Below are 27853 nucleotides of genomic sequence, written 5' to 3'. Positions count from 1 at the left end.
GAAGAAGCTTGGTTCAATGAGTGAAAACTATGAATGTTTTATGGACGAATCGGATGTGAATGAAATATTTGATATGTCGGTTCTCAAAGGAATTTTTTCAAACTGTGTAAGATGTATTCATTGTAGTGAAGTTGGTCTGGAACTCTCCATAATAAAGCACGTAGGACTTGCTAGTGAAATACAACTGAAATGTGATAAGTGTTCATACATGACCACCTTTTGGAACAGTGTTGCAGTAACTGCAACTGAAGAAAATGGTAGCAAAATCTACGAACACAACAACGAGCGATGCTTGCTTTAGACAAGGAACGCCTTCGGGCTGCAGACAGGGCTGTAAAGAGTCTAGAAATACAAGCAAGAGTAAACAGGAGGAGGAACAAGAGGAAGCTGGAGGAGGAGTTTGCAGAGGATGAAGATAAACCATGGAATGCACTAAAAAGTTAATCCAATCTTTGTCGCTCGATTCCCAAAACTTTTATTTTCTCATACTACATGTTTTCTAAGGATCTTCCAAACATATTTGTTTCAAACTTTCAGTAAATGTTACACAGTACCTTCTGCATAATTTAACACAGCCTTTTTCCAAAAAACTGTATATTTTTGAATATATAAATAAAAAATTGCAAAAAAAATGTTGTGAATTTTCATTACAATTGAAAAAAAATCATCTTTAATAAATGAACTAAAATTTTGTAAAATCCCTGTGTTAAGTTGTAGCCCATATTCCAATAAATAATCTGTAAAAAGTTCAACTTCCTACCTCAAATACTTAGTGAGGAAACATGTAATTTATAAGCGTTATTTTAACATTGCAAGTATAGGGCGTTCCGGAGCCCCTTAAGCCAGGGTTCCATAAACACGCCACACAGTACTGTTCGCACTGATAACGTGTCTCCTTGCGATTTGCTTTCCTACTTTTCTCTCTTTGATTTTGAAGAGCAAACATAGCATACACGAGAGGCATATTTCTTTCTTGTGGACAGTAAATGTGTTAGTCATTTTTAGTTATTTGGAGCTATTGGTAAGGTTGGTAATGAAATCAGTTATTTTCATTTTCTTGGTCTGAAATGAACTATGTGACCAAAACGCATTCGGTACTCGTAGTATGAGCAAATTAAAAAACAGTTTCCGCCACCATTTTACAGTTCTGAGACTAAACACATTGTACTGCAGTCGCCCTCAAAGACACTTGTGTCGTCCAAATTATGTTCACTATCTAGAGCATCGACAATGTCTGCAAGAGTTCAGCAAATCGGCAGATAAACCACGGCACGCCATTTCTCTTACATAGGATACCACTAATGTGCTCTTTCCGCAGGCTAAAACAGTGACTCATAACGAACGAAATACCGTCAATATTAGACGCACATTCACACCATTTATCCGTGCAGGTAATAAAAAGCAGTATAAACATCGCATATCGATAGTCAGAGTTGCGAAACAACACGCAGCGCTTTTTAACCAACAAAATACGCTATCCCGTAGAACCTACGGGCTTGGCGCTTTAAAAATAGTCACTGATGAATGAGAATGATGGTGTAATGATGTTGCTAGGTGGCACGTAAAAAAATTATCATGATGAAGGTGTGATGATGGATATGACTATGAGGCCCTGTACAAGAGCATATAGCGACTAGAAGTCACCAAAGTGGATGAAAGGGAAAACATAAAGTGGGAGAATGGTGTGAGGTGGAGCCCTGTGATTAGATTTTATCGTTGGGAAGTGGAAATCGGTTAAAATTCCGGAGGGAGAGGATGAATAATGCACGGAGGTGCATGGAGGGTATAATATGGCTGTAGAGGCGCAGCAGTGCATCTGAATTGGTTATTAGCAGGTGGGAACGTGTGCTGGGACTGGGTTTTGCGATAAATGTATCGGATCAGAATGTGCTCTTGGAAGAGAAGGTGGTGAGGGAAGTGGATGAGTTGCTACACGATGAGAGTTGCGGACGGTATACCGGATGCAGAAGGCGAGGCGGAGTCTTTCCGGGATTTCAAGGGACATATAGAATTTACGTGATCCAGTCGAAGACATCCCCAGCTCCGCAATACATAGCGCGCAACAAGTATTCCGCCCATACGTCTAAATCAAGTTAACAGACGGACCACACTAGCTGGCGGCAGCGCCCTCGCTGGTGGAGCTGCGGAACTCAGCTGCCTCCTGCGTTACCATCGCCGCGGCCATCGTTTCACTCTGTCGTCTACGGTGAGAGAAGATAGAGGAAGAGATTAGTGTTTAACGTCCCGTCGACATCGAGATCATTAGAGACGGACACAAGTCCGGGTTACGGAAGGAAGGGGAAGGAAATCGGCCGTGCCCGGCATTTGCCTGAAGCGATTTAGGGAAATCACGGAAAACGTATCTCAGGATGGCCGGAAGCGGGTTTGAACCGTCGTCCTCCCGAATGCGAGTCCAGTGTGCTAACCAGTGCGCCACCTCTCTCGGTCTCTTCGACTAGAGCAAACCGTCCAGATGATAAGGTTCCGTACACTCTCCAAGCCGGCCGCTGTGGCCGAGCGGTTCTAGGCGCGCAGTCCGGAACCGCGCGACTGCTGCGGTCGCAGGTTCGAATCCTGCCTCGGGCATGGATGTGTGTGATGTCCTTAGGTTAGTTAGGTTTAAGTAGTTCTAAGTTCTAGGGGACTGATGACCACAGATGTTAAGTCCCATAGTGCTCAGAGCCATTTGAACCATTTGAACCACTCTCCAACTGGTAGCCCCAGCCACGGTTCGTCAGATTTTCCGCCAGGCGTGTTTCCACGGCTGATGGAGACCCAAAAAGATGTGGCTGTGGTCAGAATCGTTGTTTTCTTAAACTCCAATGAATTTACAGTAGAAATACAATATTTGGTAACATCGTACTTGCTTGGCCGCAAAAGGCTCGTGCAGCGTTGATGTTCAGTGCAGTGTTCTTCAACGGTGCGTATTATCTGTCCTGTGTAAGCCGTACCACACTCACAAGGTATTTCGTAAATTCCGGCATTTCGCAGTAAACAATCGTCCATCACCGGTCCCAAAAGGTCTGCAGTCTTAGCTGGTGGCAGGAAAAACACTTTCACCTGAAATTTGCGGTGGATTCTTGCTACCTTAAACGAAATGTTACCCACGAAAGGAAGAAAAGCGTAAGATTTAACCGGCTTGTTCCCTTCTTTATCCACTTCCTGGTTCCTGGTTTTCAACTGATAGTAGAATACCATCATTCCTGAACATTGTCTTTAGGTGCGGAAGTTCCTTAGGCAAACCATCTAGATTCGAGACTATGTAAGCTCTGTGTGCAAGTGTTTTAAGTTTGCGACGGTGGTGACAATTTGACGCTTTCAAAAAGAATTCAGTATGAGTGGGATTATGGTATACCGAAAGCACCAGAGAGCCATAATTTTTCCATCTATCTAAAACACCCAAGAAAGGCTCTTTCACTATTTCCATAGCGAGCCGACAGTTGTTACGACTGGAGTTGATGTGATGTACACACATTACAAAAAATTGCATCACCCCTCTTCCCAGAACTCCTGAAGATAGACGTTGACTGTGGATATTTTATCACAAACACAGTCTCTTTGGCTCTTCAGAGCCGGCCGCGGTGGTCTCGCGGTTAAGGCGCTCAGTCCGGAACCGCAGGATCGAATCCTGCCTCGGGCATGGATGTGTGTGATGTCCTTAGGTTAGTTAGGTTTAAGTAGTTCTAAGTTCTAGGGGACTGATGACCACAGATGTTAAGTCCCCTAGTGCTCAGAGCCATTTGAACCATTTCAACTCTTCAGAGATGTCACTAAACCCGCCCAAAGATGTACACAACCATGCATGAGCAGCGCCTATCAGACGGAAGGAGTCCGACAGCCGATCAGTTCCAGCCATTCCACTAGGAAGGAGGTACACGGCTAGTGTTGTCTGTAGTTCAGTCATGCGTAGACGGTCAATACTGATGTTCGATCGCGTCCGCATTGTTACTTTGTGCCAGGAAGGGCTCTCAATAAGGGCGGTGTCCAGGCGTCACGGCGTGAACCAAAGCGGTGTTGTTCGGACGTGGAGGAGATACAGAGAGACAGGAACTATCGATGACATGCCTCGCTCAGGCCGCCCAAGGGCTACTAATACAGTGGATGACCGCTACCTACGGATTATGGCTCGGAGGAACCCTGACAGCAACGCCACAATGTTGAATAATGCTTTTCGTGCTGCCACAGGACGTCGTGTTACGACTCAAACTGTGCGCAGTAGGCTGCATGATGCGCAACTTCACTCCCGACGTCCATGGCGAGGTCCATCTTTCCAACAACGACACCATGCAGCGCGCTACAGACGGGCCCAGCAACATGCCAAATGGACCACTCAGGATTGGTATCACGTTCTTTTCGCCGATGTGTGTCGCATATGCATTCAACCAGGCAATAGTCAGAGACGTGTTTGGAGGCATCCCGGACAGGCTCAACGCCTTAGACACACTGTCCAGCGAGTACACCAAGGTGTAGGTTCCCTGATGTTTTGGTGTGGCATTATGTAGGGTCGACTTACGCCGCTGGTGGTCATGGAAGGCGACGTAATGGCTATACGATACGTGAATGCCATCCTCCTACCGATAGTGCAACCATATCAGCAGCATTCTTCTCCATGGACGAGAATTGGCACCAACATCGTGCATATTTTGTGAACGACATCCTTCAGGATAACGACATCGGTCGACTGGAGTGGCCAGCATGTTTTCCAGACATGAACCCTATCGAACATGCCTCGGATATATTGGAAAGGGCTGTTTATGAACGACGCGACCCACCAACCACTCTGAGGGATCTACGCCGATTCGCCGTTGAGAAGTGGGACAACCTGGTCCAACAGCGCCTTGATGAACCTGTGGATAGTTTGCCACGACTAATAGAGACATGCATCAATGCAAGATGACGTGCTACTGGATATTAGAGGTACCGGTGTGTACAGCAGTGTGGACCACCAAGTCTCGCTGTATGGTGGTACAATATGTAATGTGTGGTTTTCATGAGCAATAGAAAGGGCGGAAATGATGTTTATGTTGATCTCTATTCCAATTTTCTGTACAGGTTCCGGAACTTTCGTGACCGAGGTGATACAAAACTTTTTTTTATGTTTGTACAATAGGAATTCCATTAATTAATCTTCTCCGTGAGGCCACACCGTGAAAGTATCGTCCATATAGCTGCAAAATACAGTTGATTTAAGGGCAGCTGATGCAAGCACTCGTGCCTCGAAATCCTCCGTAAAAGGACTAGTCATCAAGGGAGACAGGACTGCCCTTGACTACGCCATCAGCCTGTTCAAAATACCCTTGGTTGAAGATACAAGTAGAGGAAAGAGCATCTCGAAACAAAACAGTGATGTCCACTTGAAACTTATTAATCCGGTGTTCCAAAAAAATCGCTTGTTCTTACAATTATGAAGTCACTCTCACATTCTAGCTCACATACGCACTATTCATCAACTACCGCTTAAGTCCTTTTAATGCATTTATTAACACATTTTAGCAGAAAATTGACAAAAGCCACTACTGATTAGACCGTCTACCGTGACGCCTGCTCTCAGTCTCAACTATAACGCAATAATTAACATAACTGAAGAGAGCCACCACCGATACGACTGTCCAGTCTAACCTCCACTACCAGACTGACGCTACCAGCTCTGACCTTCCAGTTCCTGCTGACTCAAGACAGCATCTGCCTCCAGCGTTTTAGCCAATCACAGCAAAGGTAATTTCGTGCTACTGTATATAGTGGAACCTTGCTCGGCCAATAGCAAGCGAGGAGGTTGTTCCCAGGTGGGTGACTCCATGCCACGTCAGCCAAGTACCACGCTGGAACCTCCACCTCATTCGGCCCAGACAGTAGGTCTTGTGACCTACACGGTGCGACTCAATACACTACATGCCTGTCACTCTGCGGAAAATGACGGTGGAACAGCGAGGTAACCTCAAGTTTTAAATTTTGTGTCCGTGGGAGAGAATTCTTCGGATATACCTGAATGTTGAAAGGTATAGTCGCTCCTCCAGGACGACACCCAGCCCACAAGGCAAAGATGGTGCTTGAGTCTCTGACCAGCAAACAAATTGCAGTCCTGGTTCACTGCCGTAATCGCTGGATTTGGCACCAGCCGACTAGTGATGCAGTGTACCCTCCGTCACGCATCGTACGCACCGTATGGTGGCTTGCGGAATATCTGTTTAGATGTACATGTAGATGTAGACTTCTAGTTGTTCTCCAAATTGAAGCTGGCAAGGAAAGTTACGACATAATTAAGGACACACAAGAAAATTGTACCGAAACACTAAACCCAATTACGAAAAACACCTCTAAAAAAATGGTTCAAATGGCTCTGAGCACTATGGGACTTAACATCTATGGTCATCATTCCCCTAGAACTTAGAACTACTTAAACCTAACTAACCTAAGGGCAGCACACAACACCCAGTCATCACGAGGCAGAGAAAATCTGTGACCCCGCCGGGAATCGAACCCGGGAACCCGGGCGTGGGAAGCGAGAACGGTACCGCACGACCACGAGCTGCGTACAACACTTCTAAAACATTTCAGCTGTGTATTCAGTGGTTTCTACACCAAATATCAACATATATACTCCGCTAGCCACCAAGCGGGTATGTGGCGGAGGGCACTATTCGCACCAAAGTCATGTCCCACCCTCCCCCCCCCCCTACCCCCCTCCCCCCCCCCCAAACCCCTCTGTTCCACTCGCGTATCGCGCGAAGGAAAAACTGAATGCTTCAGTACAAGCTCTCTAATTTCCCTTGTCTTTGAATGGTGATCATTTCGCGATCTGGAAGTTGATGGTAATAATATATGCTCTACATCCACGGCGAAGATCGAATTTTGGAATTTAGTGAGCAGCCCCTTCCGTTTAGCGCGTCGTCTATCTGCAAGTGTGTCCCACTGCAAACTTTCTATGAGATTTGTAACGCTCTCGCGATGGCTAAATGTACCAGTCATGAATCTTGCCGCTCTTCTTTGGACCTTCTCAATCTCTTGAACCAGACCCAACTGCTAAGGGTCCCATACAGACGAGCTATACTCTAAGACTGGACGAACTAAAGTATGTAAGCAATTTCGTTTGTTGAAGGACTGCATCACTTCAGGATTCTACTAATAAACCGCAATCTAGAGTTCGCCTTACCCGTTACTTGTGTAATCTCATCATTCCATTTGAGATCATTCCGAATAGTCACACCCAGATACTTGACTGATGTTACCGCTTCCAAATACTGGGCGCCGGCCGCGGTGGTCTCGCGGTTCTAGGCGCGCAGTCCGGAGCCGTGCGACTGCTACGGTCGCAGGTTCGAATCCTGCCTCGGGCATGGATGTGTGTGATGTCCTTAGGTTAGTTAGGTTTAAGTAGTTCTAAGTTCTAGGGGACTAATGACCACAGCAGTTGAGTCCCATAGTGCTCAGAGCCATTTTTGAAATACTGGGCATTTATTTTGTACTCGTACGTTAATGGGGATTTTCGCTTTGTTATACGCAGTAGGTTACACTTACTAATATTGAGAGATAACTGTCAGAATTACACCACGCATTTATATTCTGCAAGTCTTCATTGATTTGTTCACAACTTTCGTGTGATACTACTTTCCTGTAGACTACAGCGTCATCAGCAAACAGTCTAATGACGCTGTCAACACCATCAACCAGGTCGTTTATGTAGATCGTAAAAAGTAGCGGACCTATTAAGCTGCTCTGGAGCACATCTGATGTTACGCTAGTTTCTGTTGAAGTCTTCCCATTCAGGAGGACATACTGCTCTCTGTCTGTTAGAAAACTTTCTATCCAACTTCATACGTCATCGGATAGCTGTAAGAGCGCACTTTTTGGAGCAAGCGACAGTGGGGAACTGAGCGAATGCCTTTCGAAAGTCGAGGAATATGGCATCAACCTGGGAGCCGGTATCTAGAGCCTGTTGTATATTATGCACAAAGACGGTCAGCTGTGTCTCGCATGACCGCTCTTTCCAAAAACAGTGCTGGTTTCTGCAGATGGCTGCAGACGGTGTACTGAAGAACATCAGTATTTACATCATATTCAGACTCATAATTATAGCCGTAACGAGTTGTAGAACCACTTGTATGAATATCAAGAGCTCAGATGGAAACCCAGGGGGAGCAGAAAAGAGGAAGGAGTATATAGGGTGCAGCGAAATTCGCGCACTAGGGCTTCACAGCGCGACTCCTTACATGCCAGCGATGAAAAAATGTCTCAGAAAATTTCACCTGGCGATTACATCCGGTAGAAAAAGTACGTTAAAGAGTGGCAATCTGGCAACACTGTAACCACATGTATGGTAAATACCTCTGTCAGCACGTGAAAGTTCTGATGTACAGTTGGTGCAGTAGATAGAGTTTTGGATTAGCATGCATTAGGTCGATGGTTCGATCCTGGGTTGAGGCATATGTTTCTTATTTGGTAAGTGTACTACAGGCGGTACAGTATCTGGCATCTTAATCGTCAACAGCGATTGCAGCGGTTCCCCTAGAAAACCTTTACACTTACATACTACAATCGTAGAAATGGAAGATTCGTCAGCTTTGGAAGGAACCCTTTCCACGTCGTGGGCGTGAATTTATCTGCACTACTTCATCTACTAGACGCGAAACCTGTTTTCTTTGTACCCTCTTCCAATGGTGCCATAGATTAATACCAACTATTATTCTGGCCTCGTTCACATCCATTACATTGCGTTAGGCCCTTACGTTACCAGCAGGACTGGCAACGTGCTTTGCGAATAAAGTCCAAACTCGGTTACTATTTGTATATGTTATCACCATGATCCCACTAACTATACCTTTCAACATTGAGTCTGGTAACCGCATGCTGTTTAGTACATACCTCAATGCATTATTATCATTATTACTATTGTTATTATTATCTATCGATGGGATTGTGGAAACATCACGTTTATTGCCATTAGGGAAACAGTGTAATTCGAAACGAACATTTCGCAACTAACGGTGTCGGGATGAATAATGCAGAACCATATTTGTCAGAGAGGAAAAATACGTGTTAGGTGGAACAGCCCGCAGGACTGACGGCGTGTTTATACTGTATGCGCTGTCCACCAGAGAGGGACTAGTTGCGAGCGGACTAACGCGCCCGTGATACGATTTTCATTGTAAACCTCTAAATCAGTGTGGCAGGGCAAATGATGAATATGTGGATATGCTTCTGGTCCTTGGTGCATCTGATAACCGGGCTTGTGTTGCCGCTTGTAAATATGCTACTAGATATCCTCGTCGACGCCATCCAGATAAAAATGTGTTTCGTCATCTCGAGCTGCGCCTTCGGTTCAAATGGTTCAAATGCCTCGGAGCACTATGGGACTTAACTTCAGAGGTCATCAGTCGCCTAGAACTTAGAACTAGTTAAACCTAACTAACCTAAGGACATCACACACATCCATGCCCGAGGCAGGATTCGAATCTGCGACCGTAGCGGTCACGTGGTTCCAGACTGAAGCGCCTAGAACCGCACGGCCACACCGGCCGGCCTGCGCCTTCGGGATTCAGGTCCTCTCCTTCCACCATCGCGTGACAGAGGTCGTCCACGACTCGCCGCACTCCAGCTACTAAGGAAGCTATTCTGGAGGTCATACACCAAGAACCTCAGCGAGGTACATGTAAAGTAGCAAGGCAGCTGCTTGTCTCGCAACGCACGGTCGTAAACGTGCTGCACGAGCATGGGCTTTCTCGCAACACCTGCATCCTGCAGATCGCCATCAGCGGATGCGTTTCTGTGAATGGTTTCAACAACAACACTTGTGAACACCGTGATATGGTCGGATGAAACAGCATTCACTCGTGAGGGTGTCTTCAATATGCACAAAGCCCGCCATTGATGTGAGGTTAAACCGCTCGTCACCTGCGACCGTGGATATAAAGTTCACTTTGGTATCAACGTCTGGGCTGGAATTTGGGCGACAGGTGTTTGGGTCCCTACATGTTGCCTGAACGGTTGAATGCACGAATTTATCATGAATTCCTCTCAAATTATCTGCCTGATGCGCTGGAAGATGTTCCACTATATGTTCGGCAGAGAATATGGTTCCAACATGATGGTGCACCTCCACACTCTGGAAGTAATGTGCGACAGTATTTGGACAGAACATTTACGGAAAAATGACTCGGTCGTGTAGTTCCAGTTGCAAGGCCACCGCGTCCACCTGACCTAAATCCCCTGGATTTCTTCCTGTGGGGACACCTGGAGGAGCACGTGTACTCTACTCCGCCGACGAATGTGGAAGAATTGGTAGCGCGTGTTCATGCTGCTGCTGTTGCTGTGGCCACAGCTTTGCTGCGAAGGGTCCAGAGCTGTATGATCCGGCTCGTTGCACAATTACATGTAGGGCGCTTTGAGCATCTGCTATACTGAGGACAACGAATTCTGTTGTGAGGGTCATGCAGTCATTGATATGGACATTATTATTGTCACTGGTTACTAATGTGTGACATCTAAGCGCTCGCATTACATGTAGTATAAATGACAAGTAGATGTTGTGTTATTGTACTGTGCTATCATCTCGAAATTTATTTTTTTTAATAGTTATTCTGTCCTATGACAGATCATTTGCTTCAACTGTCTATTTCTTGTCTAATCACATATGTTATGTTCAGCGTTCCAAAATGTAGTAAATTTAAGATACGTGTGACCTGAGAAACGGTGTATATTACAGTATGAATGTCAGAATGAAATTAGCAAATAAAATGTGCCCCACTCCAGGATTGAACTCTCGACCTCCTGCGCGTTAATCCAAAACGCTCACCACTGCACCAACCGTACAGCAGTATGGACTTGTGCTATCACAAGTAGTTATCGTAGTTGTGATTACAGTGTTGCCAGGTTGCCACCCTTTAACGTCCTTTTTTGCCGGATGTACTCGCCGCGCACACGGCAAAATGACCACTTTAGGCGGCAAAAAATCGATTTTCACACTTATAGATTAGATTTAAACGTCCTTGTATTCTTCACCTCAGGTAACTGGTCCATCGCACTGCCGTAAAATATCCTTAGTTATGTTGATAATAAAGGTGTGTGGGGGTCTGACAGGCTAGTTCCATTCGAAACTCGAAAGTATTATAACGTGAATTTTTTGATCATCTCATTCGAAAATCTCAATATTTATCACGGATGTGGAAGACATAGGTGTGTTCATTAAATAGACAACGTTACAATTCTTTTTTTTACCCTTGTTAATAGTAAATGATGATTTTATAAAAAATATTTTTCCTTAGACTTTCAAAAAAAAAATTCCGCTTAGTACCGCTTTCTGTCCAAAATATTTACACTTGTGCATTTGTTGACTATTTGTATTGTAAATTCTAGGAACTCAAACCAATGCATTGTGACACCACACTCTTTTCTTTACAGTCAATCGGAATTAAATATGAGGAAAATGGATCTAGTTTTAGTGTTAAAAAATGAGAACTTTTACAAACAATAACATCTAAGTGTATAGAACGATTAACGACTCACATATTGGATAAATTTAGTGAATGTAAACAGTCAAAAGACAGTGTACGTAAAATTAAGTCAATTTTAAAAGTGTTTGTCTCAAAATTGCTACAAAAGTGGAAATAATCGAATTGGAATATGGAAAGATTTTTGAAAAACGACTTGGTCTTGCCAGCTCTAAGCCCTACGACCACAAAAGAAAATTTACACGTCAATAAACCCAGAGGAAGACCTGCAAAATCTTTTGAAGAAAGCTCTCAACGATCAAAACAAAGAATAGTGCAACCAATTATTGCTGGGTCAACCTCAGAGAATTTGGGTACTGCTGCTCAAAGCAGCCTTAATAAGAGTGGAAAAAGAACAGTTGCACAAGTAGTAAACTTAGCCCTAACCACAAGCCCTCGCAGATACAACGCATGAAACACATTCACGAAAAGCCATCATATTCGGTTATGAAGCCTTAATCACCCACAGAAGCCTTAGCGTTCATTATTGACTCTGACAGGGGAAAAGGAGATTATATTCATTGGTAAAAACGGGCGAAATCTGGAGGCGACAATATCTAGCCACTTTATAATGTCATAGCACAAACAAAGAAGCAATGTTACCCGAGTAACATTACAATCACGGAGACCAAAGTGCAAATTGCAGTTCAAGATATTGTGGACCACACAATCAAAAGATTTTCTCATGTACAGCAGGATGTACTTCTGTTACACCACGGTCACACTGCAAACTCAGCGATTTAAGTCATCTATAAGTGGGACCTTGACGGTAGTGGTGGACATTCCATTTACAAACAATGTGTTGCCAACAACTCACTGTATGGAGATACCAACATAATTCTATGTACTATAGTTCCATTGCAAATGTCAGAGGTCACAACGAATGGTAAACAGAGTTTCTGGCAAAACCCGAGTACTTCTTCGTCGAGATATAATCGCATCATTCCCCTGCAGACTGAAAAGGAGACAAGGGAATCAGTAAAACTTCATTACGAAGCAATTGAGGAACAAATATCAAATTTGCAGCCTACTGAGGTGACCCTTGGGGATAAATCTAACACATTTAAACATCATGCTGTATGTACAATGATAGACGGAAAAACGTGTAACGTGCTCACAGACACTTCGTCAACACAAGCGTGTAATGTGTGCAAGGCAACACCCAATGAACTCAACAACCTTAACTTACTTTTGCAAAAACAATATTCTACGGCTAGTTCATTTAAGTTTGGTATATCTGTTTTGCACTCATACCTTAGATGTTACGAGTACTTTTTACATACATCATATAAATTGGAACTGAAGCAGTGGCAAGCAAGAGGTAAAGAAGCCAAAGAAATTATAAAAAGAAGAAAAGAAGAAATAATCACTAAATTCTATCGTGAAATGGGATTAGTGGTAGACCAGGCCCATGCAAAGAGGAGGTAACTGCAATGACGGGAATACTGCACGAAACTTTTTTGCAGAGCCCACGAAATGTGAGACTATAACAGGTCTACAGCCCGAAATTATGCAAAGATTTACAAACATCCTAAGCGTTTTGTCTTGCGGATTTATTGTTAATTACAGTAATTTAAAAAAATTATTGCCTCGAAGCAGCAAAAATCTGTTTAGGAACGTACAAGTGGTACAAAATGAGTGCATCTGTGCACAAGCTCCTAATACATGGTGCAGACATAATAAAGGAACTACCTTTGCCTGTGGGGCTTTTTTCAGAAGATGTCTAGGCATCTAATCAGAAAGAATATAAAGGTTTAAGACTTTTCCATGCAAGGAAAACTTCAAGAATACATACCAATGCTGACAGCTTCAGATCCCATCATTGCGTCCAAGAGGAGGAGTCACTTTAAAAAAAGAAAACCCTTTCCTAAGGAGGCACTGTTAATGTTAGAAGAGCCTGTTGTGAAAATGCTTGAAGATAATGGTGACAAAGAAACAATGGATGATGATGATAATGATGACGACGACGACGGAACAATGGATGATTATGATGAGGGATACTAACTGTCTTACTGCCTGTAAACATTACGTAAAATATACTAATTTGATTCCACTTTTTCATTTTTAGCTACCTATAAATCACCTTTTAGGTTCGTAGGTACTTTCAGAATCTTGATAAGTCTGAATACACATAAACCCTAAGGTCAGAAGTCTTTGTAAGTACAAAAATGCACAAATTATTTAACATATTTGAATTTTGGCCGTCTAAAGTGGTCATTTTGCCGTGTGTGCGCCGGATGAAATTTTGTGAGAGATTTTTTTTTTTTTTTTTTTTTAATCGCTGATACGTGAGAAGTCGCGCTGCGAAGCCGAAGTGCGCGAATTTCGCTTCACCCTGTATAGAGGGTCTGTACAAAGACGATGTAATTGAGGACAATATTATGTAACTGGGAGAGGATGTAGGTGAAGATGAAATGGGAGATATGATACTGCGTGAAGAGTTTGGCAGAGCACCGAAAGACCTAAGTTGAAACAAGGCCCCGGGAGTAAACATTCCATTAGAACTACTGACAGCCTTGGGAGAGCCAGCCCTGACAAAACTCTACCATCTGGTGAGCAAGATGTATGAGACAGGCGAAATACCCTCAGACTTAAAGAAGAATATCATAATTCCAATCCCAAAGAAAACAGGTGTTGACAGATGTGAAAATTACCGAACTATCACTTTAATAAGTCACGGCTGCAAAATACTAAGGTAAATTCTAGTAGAAGCCGATCTCAGGGAAGATGGGTTTGGATTCCATAGAAATGTTGGAACACGTGAGGTAATACAGACCCTACGACTTATCTTAGAAGAAAGATTAAGGAAAGGCAAACCTACGTTTCTAGCATTTGTAGACTTAGAGAAAGCTTTTGACAATGTTGACTGGAACACTCTCCTTCAAATTCTGAGGGTGGCAGGGGTAAAATACAGGGGGCGAAAGGCTATTTACAACTTGTACAGAGACCAGATGGTACTTATAAGAGTCGAGGGGCATGAAAGGAAAGCAGTGGTTGGGAGGTAGTGAGACAGAGTTGTAGTCTATCACCGATGTTATTCAATCTGTACATTGGGCAAGCACTAAATGAAACAAATGAAAAATTCCAAGTAGGAATTAAAACCCATGGAGAAGAAATAAAAACGTTGAGGTTCGCCGATGACATTGTAATTCTGTCAGAGACAGCAAAGGACCTGGAAGTGCAGCTGAGCGTAATGGACAGTGTCTTGAGAGGACGATATATGATGAACATCAACAAAAACAGAACGAGAAGAATGGAATGTAGTCGAATTAAGTCGGATGATGCTGAGGGAATTATATTAGGAAATGAGACACTTGAAGTAGTAAATGAGTTTTGCTATTTGAGGAGCAAAATAACTGATGATGGTCGAAGTAGAAAGGACATAAAATATAGACTGGCAATGGCAAGGAAAGCGTTTCTGAAGAAGAGAAATTTGTTAACATCCAGTATAGATTTAAGTGTCAGGAAGTCGTTTCTGAAAGCATTTAACAGGAGTGTAGACATGTATGGAAGTGAAACATGGACGATGAACAGTTTGAGCAAGAAGAGAATAGAAGCTTTCGAAATGTGGTGCTACAGAGGAATGCTAAAGATTAGATGGGTAGATCACATAACTGATGAGGAGGTATTGAATACAATTAGGGAGAAGAGAAATTTGTGTCACAACTGGAATAGAAGAAGGGATCGGTTGGTAGGACATGTTCTGAGGCATAAAGGGATCACCAATTCAGTATTGGAGAGCAATGTGTAGGGTAAAAATCGTAGAGAGAGACCAAGAGACGAACACGCTAAGGAGATTCAAAAGGATGTAGGTTGCAGTAGGTACTGGGAGATGAAGAAGTTTGCACAGAACAAAGTAGCATCGAGAGCTGCATAAAACCAGTCCCTGGACTGAAGACAACAACAACAACAACAACAACAACACGATTTGTAGAATTTTTGGATGGGTAGTATCTGCAAGTGCATGTGGCAAGAGCAAATGGCTAATGCTTACTTCTCCCTGGACAGCAGATCAGATGTTGATATGTGGACATGTGGAAGTAAAGCGTTTAATCTGTACGGACAGATTGCTGCAGTTATGGCCATGCAGGGAACATCAGGTCATAAAGTTTGTGGAAAAAATATCTGCACATATGCCCATTACACCCTGTATACGGCATGTCAGAGGGGTGGGGGGGGGGCGGGGTGGGGGGGAGGGAGGGTGGAAAGGGGCGCGGAAGGAGAAAGAAATTGCAATCCTTGCTGTAACGTGGAAACGAAGCGATTTATCTGGCATCCAAAAGGGCATGATCATTAGATTTTGGTCCGAAGGTGGAAGCATTTCGGGACGGCTAAGTATGTACACTGTTTGCGTGCTGTCGTGTTTAACTTATACTGTGTACGGCAAAATGGTGCGATTCAAAACCGGCGCCAAAGCAATTGTGGTTGGGTTGGATTGATTTGGGGGGAAGAGACCAAACAGTGAGGTCATCGGCCACATCGGATTAGGGAAGGAAGTGGGCCGTGCCCTGTCAAAGGAACCATCCCAGCATTTGCGTAAAGTGATTTATCGAAATCACGGAGAACCTAAATCAGGGTGGCCGGACGCGGGAATGAACTGTCGCCCTCCCGAATGCGAGTCCAGTGCAATTGTGGTGTAAAGGCCGTAGATAAGAGGGATGAACGACGGTTGCAGGGACGTGTAGGGGGAACAGGCATGCAACTGTTGAGCCTCACCACCCAGGTAAATCAAGGGGCTACCAACAGTGTCTCTTCAACGACTGTTCAGCGAAAGTTGTTGCATATAGGCCACCGCATTGCGGTATCGGCCGCTGTCCATTCGGCCGTACTTTCAAATACGCACGCCGATAGTTACCCCACCGCATTTTCTATAGCCGCTACCGTGGCAAGAGGGTGCTACCACGAACCATTACGCAGCTGCCAATGAGGTGCAACCATCCACTCTCCAGGGCTCCAGCGGCGGGTGTACTTAAGTTCGAACATTCGTAGATTGTCCCCATTTTGAGTGTCTCCCAATTGAATAAGATCTACGGACATTCATTGCAACCAGAGATCGACGTCTTCAGAGTGGACATTGTATTGAAGAGTGACAGATTTATAAATCATCTGTATCTGTATATATTTCTACATTCAAATCTACTGTTAGCAACTGACGCTGCAATTACAGCAACAAAGTTATTCATTATTTTGTCTATCTGACTTTAATGTAGAATGGATTAATGTCTGCATTCTCTGTTCAGGAACAGCATGTGCTCCTCACTCCTGTAGATATCAAAGAACCACACAGCATGCAAAGGAAGTTATAATACGCGTAAGGTACCTGGTTCATGCACCAATGCCGACTGGTGTTCATCGGTGACGAAGGCTGTCATCTGCACGCCAGTGCTGCAACTGGACGTCCGCTTAGTGGCAACAGATGGCCTATTCAGATCAATCACATTTTATGCTCCATCGGGCAAATGGCCGTCAGATGGTCGGAAGGGTTCAGCCCAGATGAAGGAGTGTTATTGTCTGGGGAATGTTTTCGTCATTCTGGAAGCCACAATGGACCAACACAAGTATAGAGCTGCACTTGGAGATCACGTCCACCGGGACATGCAGTTTGTTTTCAAAATGGTTCAAATGGCTCTGAGCACTATGGGACTTAACATCTATGGTCATCAGTCCCCTAGAGCGTAGAACTACTTAAATCTAACTAACCTAAGGACATCACACAACACCCAGTCATCACGAGGCAGAGAAAATCCCTGACCCCGCCGGGAATCGAACCCGGGAATCCGGGCGCGGGAAGCGAGAACGCTACCGCACGACGACGAGCTGCGGACCAGTTTGTTTTCCTGTGGTTTATGGCATCTAGACTACTGGCCATTAAAATTGCTACACCAAGAAGAAATGCAGATGATAAACGGGTATTCATTGGATAAATATGTTATACTAGAACTGACATGTGATTACATTTTCACGCAATTTGGGTGCATAATTCCTGAGCAATCAGTACTCAGAACAACCACCTCTGGCAGAAATAACGGCCTTGATACGCCTGGGCATTGAGTCAAACAGAGCTTGGATGGCGTGTACAGGTACAGCTGCCCATGCAGCTTCAACACGATACCACAGTTCATTAAGAGTAGTGATTGGCGTATTGTGACGAGCCAGCTGCTCAGCCACCGTTGACCAGACGTTCTCAATTGGCGAGAGATCTGGAGAATATGCTGACCAGGGCAGCAGCCGAACATTTTCTGTATCCAGAGAGGCCCGTACAGGACCTGCAACATGCGGCCGTGCATTATCCTGCTAAAATGTAGGGTTTCGCAGGGATCGAATGAAGGGTAGAGCCACGGGTCGTAACACATCTGAAATGTAACGTCCACTGTTCAAAGTGCCGTCAATGCGAACAAGAGGTGACCGAGACGTGTAAGCAATGGCACCCAATACCATCACGCCGGGTGATATGCCAGTATGGCGATGACGAATACACGCTTCCAATGTGCGCTCACCGCGATGTCGCCAAACACGGAAGCGACCATCATGATGCTGTACACAGAACCTGGATTCATCCGAAAAAATGACGTTTTGTCATTCGTGCACCCAGGTTCGTCGTTGAGTACACCATCGCAGGCGCTCCTGTCTGTGATGCAGCGTCAAGGGTAACCGCAGCCATGGTCTCCGAGCCGATAGTCCATGCTGCTGTCAACGTCGTCGAAGTGTTCGTGCAGATGGTTGTTGTCTTGCAAACGTCCCCATCTGTTGACTGAGGTATCGAGACGTGGCTGCACGATCCGTTACTGCCATGGGTATAAGATATCTGCCATCTCGACTGCTAGTGATACGAGGCCGTTGGGATCCAGCACGCCGTTCCATATTACCCTCCTGAACCCACCGATTCCATATTCTGCTGACAGTCATTGGATCTCGACCAACGCGAGCAGCAATGTCGCGATACGATAAACCGCAATCGCGATAGGCTACAATCCGACCATTATCAAACTTGGAAACGAGGTGGTACGCATTTCTCCTCCTTGCACGAGGCATCACAACAACGTTTCACCAGGCAACGCCGGTCAACTGCTGTTTGTGTATGAGAAATCGGTTGGAAACTTTCCTCAAGTCAGCACGTTGTAGATGTCGCCACCGGCGCCAACCTTGTGTTAATGCTCTGAAAAGCTAATCATTTACATATCACAGCATCTTCTTCCTGTCGGTTAAATTTCGCGTCTGTAGCACGTCATCTTCGTGGTGTAGCAATTTTAATGGCCAGTAATCAACAGGACAATGCAATGTGTCACGGAGCTTTTACTGTACGTGCGTGATTCGGGGAGCACCAGGATGATTTTCCCACATTCCCCTGATCACCAGACTCTCCGGATTTAAACCTAGCTGAGAATCTGTGTGACCACCTGTGACCACCTCTATCGTGCTGTTCGCGCCACTGACCCATAACAGAGGCATTGCTACACATCGCTTTATCGCTGTCTGTACCTTCCAAGACCTCGCTGATTATCTTCCTGCACGTCTCCCAGCGAATCGAGTAGCTGAAAGTTGATTATTCAAGCTTTTGACATGTGGTCACATTAATGTGACCGGGCGGTATAACTGGGTACTCGGAGACGCGAGGCAGTGCGCTAGATTGCATTACATATTTCGACTGTTAGTACAGTAGCTGACCTGGAAGTAGAAGTGTACGGAAGTGTTGGCCTCGACGACGAGGCTGAAGTCGTCGCTGTGGAGCAGCCCGTGGAGGCCGCTGAAGGGCGGCTCGTGGCTGGGGGCGGCCACGGTGGCGACCAGCGCCCCGCAGAAGGCGGCGTGCACCACGACGGCGGCCAGGGTCGCGCTCACCTGCCACAGCCGCACCGACAGGCGGCCGCTCTCCACCAGCGGGGAGCCTGCGCAACCAGTGATCACTGCTATACTGAAGTAGCGAGAATCATCAGTGAAGCAATCTAAAGAAATATACAGTAAATAGTAGGAAACGATTGCGACCCAGTACAAGAACCAGTACCAACTGGAAAACAACATTTTCCTTGACCCATGATTCCGAAACAGCCCTGATATCTCGCGCACTTGGAGGAACCATGGCTGAGTGTGGAGGGGTGACGAGCTGACTCTCAGAACCACCGATGATGCCTCTACATGGCTCCTGGGACACCAGTGGCGAGAAGGGAATGTCGGAGGGCAGAAATACCAGTACATGGACAGGAATTGGCCGAGATCCTGGGAAACTGGTGATCGACAGCATGTGGGCTTCGCCAGCCTGGGGGCTACAGGTTGTTCCCATGAGCACCTCCGTAATTACGATAATGCTGTATGTGGATGCTATACTGCTGATGAAAAGGGTCGCCATCAGCAGTGGCGGCGCCGTCTCCACGTGGTTCCCCGTGGGCACCCAAAAGGGTGGCTAAAGGCGCTCTTCAGATGGAAGGTCCATTCCCCCACAAAGGGGGTAGCTTTTCCGAGCTGGTTTCCTTCGTTGTGGTGAAGTTGGGTAGTGGATGCATTGGTTGGACTTGAAGGGAGTATGAGCGGAAGCTCGGGGATCCCTGATGATAATCCACCTCTGGCAAGGGAAAACCCAAACCAGAGCAGCCATGTACAGTACTGCTATACTGAAGGCCTGCAGGCGCGTGGCTCGACTGCTCACTCGGGCTGCGGCGTGCAAGCTACGGCAAGAAAGGAAGAATGAATTGATTGTTGGTGTTAATAACGATCATCCTCCTTTACCTCCTCTGCATTATTGCAGATGACGTGTCACTGAGCACATTTGTTCTGTGCATGCAGTACACGTGAGGCGCCTAGTTGTTTCCACTGCACTGTGTGGAATACGAAGGTTCTGTTATAGTTCACTAACCTGCTGTCTTCAAGTTGATGTCCGCAGCGCAGAAAACAGCACGCTGGTCGTAGGTTCTGTATCTTGAGGCTGAAACTGACATTTAGCGAGGTTCTGGTCTGAAATAATGTATCACTTCTTTGGGATGCCACTCGTGTATTTTAATACAGCCACACGAGAAGACTACATGATCTTCATACAACACCTTCTGATACAGCAAAGTACATGATAAACACAATGTTTACGAAAATGTATCTTTACACTATTTGTGGCACGTGTCTGTGCCTCATGACTACCGGAGTGAATACTGAATACTGGCAAACACATCCTGCCACAGACACCGTGACTGTCCATCTCAACTGCCTAATCCGGAGTGACGAACAGGAACTTAAATAAAAATTGGAAACACATCCTACGACAGACAACATGTCTGTTCTTCTCGACTGTCTAATCCAGAGTGATGAACAGCCCGAAACACTTCGCGCGCCATACTAGAAAAGGCGTGACCCGAACGCTTCCGAAGTGCTTCGTCTGCAGTTTCGTCAGTCTATTGTTTTTTTATTTTAATTCTTTTAATAATTCTAAAATGACTGATTGATAGTCAGCTGGTCAGAGATATTTATATTAAAAAGTGAAGTCATTCCAATGAGTAGTTTAACTAATAATAATAACTATAACGTTTTGGCGCCCTTGCTCCGAACACAGCAGCCAATCACAGAACAGTAGCATTATGCAGGCGGTCTTTCTCACGGGAATGGTGCCGAATCTAACATCTGTCACAGGTAGGTCACACCACATTTCGTCATCTATATACTTCTTGCATCTCCACTGCTCTGGGAACAGCTTCTTGGAGCCTAATATGATGGCTGACTGAGCCAGAAATATTACAAAGCGACAGGGCGAGTGTAAAGTGACGGTGATCTCTCGGGTTTTCTCGGCGATATTGATTAATTGTGAACTTCCGGGTGTTCATCCGAGAAGTCATATCCATCTTCTGCGCCGTATTACCACGTCCGAATCACCTGTCTTCTTTTGTATGTGGTTATCTGTATGAAATTCAAACCCAGTCATCCCTTCTAGATAAGGGAAAGTCACACTGATGGAGTAGTTGTGAGCAAAATCCACGTTATGTGTGGAAAGGAGAGGTTCTGCCATTTCCGAATCCTTTTAACGGGCAAGGCACCCCTTTTAAAGTTACACATTATTGTGGCAGACCAATCAACTTTTATTTAATGCTGCATTACACTTCAGAGTGACGCATACGTGACATTCCTTTACAGCATAGTCGGCAATTCTCTCAAAGCACCGACTAAAATGTTCCACCAGCCGTTCAATTCCTCGACGATAAGATTCTGCTCCTTTGTCTCGGAGCCATTCGAAAACCGCTGTGTGAAGGTCCTCGTCTTTGGAAAATTTTTCCTCCCAGATATGTTTTCAGCTTGCCGATAACATGGAAATCGGATCGTGCATGATCTGCATTTATCGATCAGCATCATCAACGTCTGTGTGGCCTTGATCTAATTGTGTGCTCCGTTTCACTAAGGCTGGAACCGAATTTGCATTTGGTTTACATAGTGCAAGAATTTCAACGTGAATCTGTGAGCAGTTTAAACGATTTACCAGCAAGAATCATACGGTCCCGCGCACTTCAGCTTTGGTGATCGTTTCCAGCTGTTGCACCATTCACTACCATACTGTGATGCCCCCATTAGTAGTCTCTTCAGCAGAGTGCGGAATGGACGACCGCGTACGGCAACCGACGAGACTCATCGGAATCGGGCATATCACGACAGCGTGTACAGGCCATCATTGCGGAACTGACGTACAGTAAACTGTTACGAAAGGTCTTAGCGTGGGATGATAACTTACTCTCTGAAGTCCCTACTTTCACCAAGCGATCGAAACAGGGGCGTAATACTGGTAACAACTGCTGGGTCACAGCTATTAACCTTCCCCAAAGCATCCTTATGTAACTTTTTTACCCTCAACTAAATAATTACCGACGAGCCTGATTAAATTTGCAACCGCTAAATGAACATTCCATATATATCGAGAGGGAGAGTACTATTCTAGAGGCTGATATATTTGCGAATGAAGGATATTCACATACAATGAAAGGGGGGCTCCATTACATCTGCAATTCTCCTTTGCCAGGGAACCTTACAAGAACCGAATTTTCGATAATGTACATTCGCTTTCTAGCCAACAGCACTGCTAAGGAGATTCGCAGCCAGTACGATGTACCACTTTATCGATTTTAAACTGCGTAAAAATGGTGAGAGGAGTACCCAAATTGTTTGCCCCCCCTCCCCCCTCAACCGTCCTCCCTGGTCCTTGTGGGTTACCCAACCCCAGTTCTGTTTAACAACAACTGAATGCCATTGAGGAAGGAGTGAGTGGATCGAGCGCAGCAATGTCTGCAAGTTGTGAAAGGCGGTGGAAATTCCGAGGATCAGGATACGTCCCTAACGTCTTTTGTTGAGTCCACACCACGATGCGTGGACGTCTTCATCAGTATAAAAGGCTGACTCACAGCTTCGTAGGTATCGCTGTTACAGTTGGCCATAATGTGACGTACAATATCTTTACTGAGCTACCTAAATTAGCAACTCTCGGCTGCCTTAAATGACAAACCTCCCAGCACACATAACTGTGAAAAATTGGGTCGCCGGCCTTACTGTACGCATGCCCCGTGAGACACGGGTAATTCACGAACTGTCATACATGAGGCCCTTCTGATTGCTCATCTCTCGAGGACCCAACATCCGTTCAAAGAATCGGCGAACTGTAGGGGTACCAATGCTGGAAACGGACAATAGTCAGTCGAATTAAATGAACAACTCTTCCGTTCACTAACATCACCCACACACAAATATAACTAAACACATTGGAATGCAGTAATAACACAAAATACCTAAAACTACTTCAAAACTGGAAAGACTAGCCACTAATATGGACACGTCGATATTAAATAGGGGTGAAGAGTTTTTATGAAGTTTAAATCCAGTGTACACTATTAGAGTAATCCCCAGTAGTTCCAAGCTTCGTTCCTTAATTTACGTAGTTGATAAAACTTTACTAAGTCGCATAACTCCCTTTGTAACTCGTAGGTGCTGCTTGGAAGCTATTCATTTTTACACAAAAACCGTAAGGTGTCATGGTCTCCTGACCTTCATTTCATACATATTCCGTCCTCACAATCGTATTCTGCACATCAAGACGCTTCAGTCGAACCCAAACTCACTAAGGTAGAGTCAATTTTGTATGAATTCATGTAAGCAATATGCAAATCTAATAAGTAAATCACAAGTGTGCACCGAGTTTGAAACAGTCGAGACTGGCATACACAGCATGACGGCCAGAGGAATTTTCGTTCTAGGGAGGCGGCCAGCCATCTGTGAAGCCCGTCCCTTAAGAGGAGTGGGCAGGGCACACCTACTTCGGCCGAAATAACCGCCCAGAGAGAGGACAGCTTTTGCCAGAGCGAAGGGATAACGACACCCATGTTCGACTTAAAAGCAAATTCCGCTAGATTGTGTGGGAGCTCCCAGAAGACACATTTTTTGATGGACCAACTGCATAGTTACAGAGTTCTCACAGGAGGACAGTATACGCCTAATGGAGATCTACAGATTTCCGCATTGATCGACTCAAACGAAATGTCATTCTCCCATTTAAAAAAGAAACGCTGATTATAGGAATATTTCTGATGGAAAGAGCCAGAGGAGTGAGGGAAGACAGCGAATGATATACCCTGGCAACTTTTGCAGAAAAAGGTGCCATTTCGTTGTTGCTCTTCAAGTGGGAACACGTAACGAGAGCGAGTGCGCTCGTACGTGTACGCAAAGAGCGAGGAACAAAGTCTCTCCTCAGTACTTCACTGGGAGAGCACCTCCGTCGAGAGCGAATCGGAGTGATACTCTATATTGGGTAACTCACGATTAAGCATTGTTCACTGTGTTGGCCGTCACACTTACTGTGCGGTGTGAACATGGACAGAATACGCCTGTGAGCGAATATTGAGTGGCATCACGGAGGACTGGCTATCTGACCGGTGTACCACGCCAATAGTTAGACTAGGGGCAGATAGGAGTCCTTGACTTCATCAAGGCATAGGGAGAGTTTGATTGGTGAAGGTCAATCCAGATAGAAAGAGATAGTTGTGTAATTTGTCAGCAGCAAGCGATGCAGGTAGCAGTCGTCGCAACTCACGGTATTGTGCGCTACAGCGTATGCGAGCCCCATCTTTGCTGCCTAACAGTACACTCCATTACATTTCTCACGCGACAGCCTTGACCATACCTACAAAAGTTATTCAAGTTGTGTAGGCGTGGCTCTCAGCCATTCTGCTGGGTAAATAACTTTCCTAAAGAAAAGGGAGAAAAGAACCCTTCCACACTTTGTAATATAATAGCATTCCTATCCATAAGAGGCAATCTACTGTCCCAAAAAGAACCCGGAAATTTATTAATTTATAAGAAAAAGTTTCACTTGATTTCTCAGAATTTTTTGCAGTAAATAATATTTTTCGTTCGCTTAATGTTTTTCTTACACTAACTAGCAATAAATACTCCAGTACCCAAGTATTCCACTAGTTACGTAAGAATATAGAATATTTTTGTGTCTTTTCTGTTGTGAATTGGCAGGAGCCAGTTCACGGGGCTTGGAGGAAGCCGAAAGGCACGCGTTTAAGCTCACGCAGGCTGGCGTGAGGCCTGGAACAGGTAAAGTAATTATACTATCAAGAAAAGTACGTAGCTGCTGGAATACTTAACTTTAATCCATAATTGGTGAACATCGGTCTGACTGTACATGCATCACAATATAAATAGCAATTGATAATGGCGCCTTGCTAGGTCGTAGCAAATGACGTAGCTGAAGGCTATGCTAACTATCGTCTCGGCAAATGAGAGCGTAATTTGTCAGTGAACCATCTCTAGCAAAGTCGGCTGTACAACTGGGGCTAGTGCTAGGAAGTCTCTCTAGACCTGCTGTGTGGCAGCGCTCGGTCTGCAATCACTGATAGTGGCGACACGCGGGTCCGACGTATACTAACGGACCGCGGCCGATTTAAAGGCTACCACCTAGCAAGTGTGGTGTCTGGCGGTGACACCACATTTTCCTTACAGCGGACGACTCCAGAAGATATTTGTTGCTGAATGTTTTTCAAGCAGTTCTTGTTGGTACATTAGGAGCGTCTGTCAGACTTCTGTAGTAGTGTGAGGTGGAAATTGTTTCTTGCAGGAGCCAAAGGGTACTTGTTAGATCAGTCCATTGCGCAACTTGACAAAATAAAACCCCCACAATCACAAAACTACGGATCCTCCAGTCCTTTACAGAAAAGGCTTTCTTCCTCCCAGCCATGAAACAAGTTCCCTTCAGAACAGTACCTAGAGTTAAGTTAACAGCGTCTCACCACTTTCTGCCACTCCACTTAGGACGCCCAGCGTATTTCTTCTTGCAGCGTACCCACTGCTGTCTTAATGTATTTCATCGCACTCCACGCTCTCTCTCCGTGGACGGCCAACACCAGCCAACTAATGTCGCTGCTGTCCAGCTCCCGTGCCCCGATACACATTCTTGGCTTCTTCCGTCTTTTGATTGGTTACCTCGTAAACAGCCATAGAGACGAGCTCACGTTCGTCACTGGTTTCTCCACTAGCCCGCAGCTTTGCTTACTTCTCCGAGATGAATAGTAACTATAACAGTCATACCTTAGCAAAATATCTTGCTGAGAACCAGACAATATTCAAGTCCTACACAAAATCGCCAAATGACTACTCGTTAACCAGTCTGGTGGGGCAACAGAAGACATCAGTAGGAAAATGAAAGTTTTAAATCAAGCGTTTAAGACATCATTCACGCAGGGGGATCTAGCAAACATACCGTCATTTGATCGACGTACAGACTTCCGTATGGAGAACATGTTTACAGACATCTTTGGCGTAGAGAAAAAAACTGAAAGAATTGAAAACAAGTAAGTCGCCAGTTCTGCACAGAATCCCAATTCAATTTTATAGAAAGTACACTAAGGCATTGGCCACTTCGTGAATCTTTTGCCCAGTTCAAGGTCTCAAGCGACTGGGGAAAAGAGCAGGTGACTCCTGTATATGAGAAGGGTAAAAGAACGGATCCGCCAAATGACAGGCCAACATCCATTAATCGGCTTTCCGCACACTTCTTGAACGTATTCTCAATTCGAACATAATAAATTGTGACTGAAGAGCTTCTTTCCAGAAATCAGAGCAGATTTAGATAGGATCACTCGCACGAAACTCAGATTGTTCTGTTCTCACATGATCATGATATCCTACGAACAATGGATGAAGGGCAACAGGCAGATCCCATATTCCTAGACTTCCGGAAAGCGTTGGTGTTCCCCTGCAGGCTGTTGACGAAGGTACGAACACACAGAATAGGTTTCCAGATATGTTTGTGGCTATAAGACTCTCTAAAAGAGACCAGTACGTTGTCCTCAACGACAAGTGTTCATCATAATGATCTAACGAACAGGGTGAGCAGCAATCTGGGGTTGTTTGCTGATGATGCTGTGGTGGACGGGAGGTGTCGCGGTATAGTCACTGTAGGAGGATAAAAGATGACATAGTCATAGTTGGTGTAAATGTAGAAAAATGTGAGTTAACGGGAATGAGTAGGAAAACCAATTCTGTGATTCTGGAATACAGCATTAGCATTCTACTACATGACACCGTCACGTCGATTAAATATCTGGGCGTAACGTTGCGAAGTGATATGAAATCTGTGCATGTAAGGATGATAGTAGGGAAGGCGAATGGTCGACTTCGGTTTACTGGAAAATTTTTAGGAAAGTGTGGTTTACCTGTAAAGGAGACCACGTATAGGACGCTAGTGCGACGTATTTTCGAGTACTGCTCGAGTATTTACGATCCCCACCAGGTCGGATTAAAGCACGACATCGAACCACTTGCGAGGCTACATTTGTTACCGGTACATTCGATCAACAGACGATTATTACCGAGATTTATTCGCGAACTCAAGCGGAAACCCCTGGACGGAAGATGACGTTCTTCTCGAGGAACACTATAGAGAAAATTCAGAAAACTGACATTTGATGCTGACAGCAGAAAGATTCCACCGCTGGCAAAGTACGTTTCGCGCAAGGACACGAAGAGAAATTAGGGCTCTTGCGTAGGAATATACTCGTAGACAGTCGTTTCTCCATCGCTGTATCTGAGAGTGTAACAGGAAAGGAAATGATTAGTAGCCGTACATGGTACCATCCACCGCGCATCATGCCATGGCTTGCGAAGTATGTATGTAGATGTAAAATTTCCCGGTACAGCTGTCCTCTCGAAATCATAACTATTACATTAAACGGGAAGGTTGGTCTGGCGTGGGGTCGGTCGCTTGACGGCGCGTTCGGCGCGGGCCCGCCCGTTGCCGGCGCGCCGTAAGGCACGGAAGCTCGCACTGGGGCGTATCGCTTCCAGTCGGGTGTGCCGCGGCAGTCCTCACAGAGGAAGTGACGCGTCTCTTATAGCCTCTCCTTCCCAAGTGGCTCTTT

General features: G+C 45.2%; 1 protein-coding gene across 1 annotated transcript in view; it reads right to left on the bottom strand.

Moving 5' to 3' along the window:
* Positions 1–27853, bottom strand: part of LOC126474694 (glutamate receptor ionotropic, kainate glr-3-like) — a 133918-nt gene that overhangs the window by 38802 nt on the left and 67263 nt on the right. The window contains exon 6 of the mRNA XM_050102172.1: positions 19146–19366. Coding sequence (XP_049958129.1) covers positions 19146–19366 — 221 coding nt within the window. The remainder of the gene's footprint in view (positions 1–19145; positions 19367–27853) is intronic.

Source organism: Schistocerca serialis, chromosome 4 (assembly GCF_023864345.2).
Source record: "Schistocerca serialis cubense isolate TAMUIC-IGC-003099 chromosome 4, iqSchSeri2.2, whole genome shotgun sequence".
NCBI lineage: Eukaryota > Metazoa > Arthropoda > Insecta > Orthoptera > Acrididae > Schistocerca > Schistocerca serialis.
Note: the sequence above shows the minus strand (reverse complement) of the source record. Positions and strands in the feature narration are given on the sequence as shown.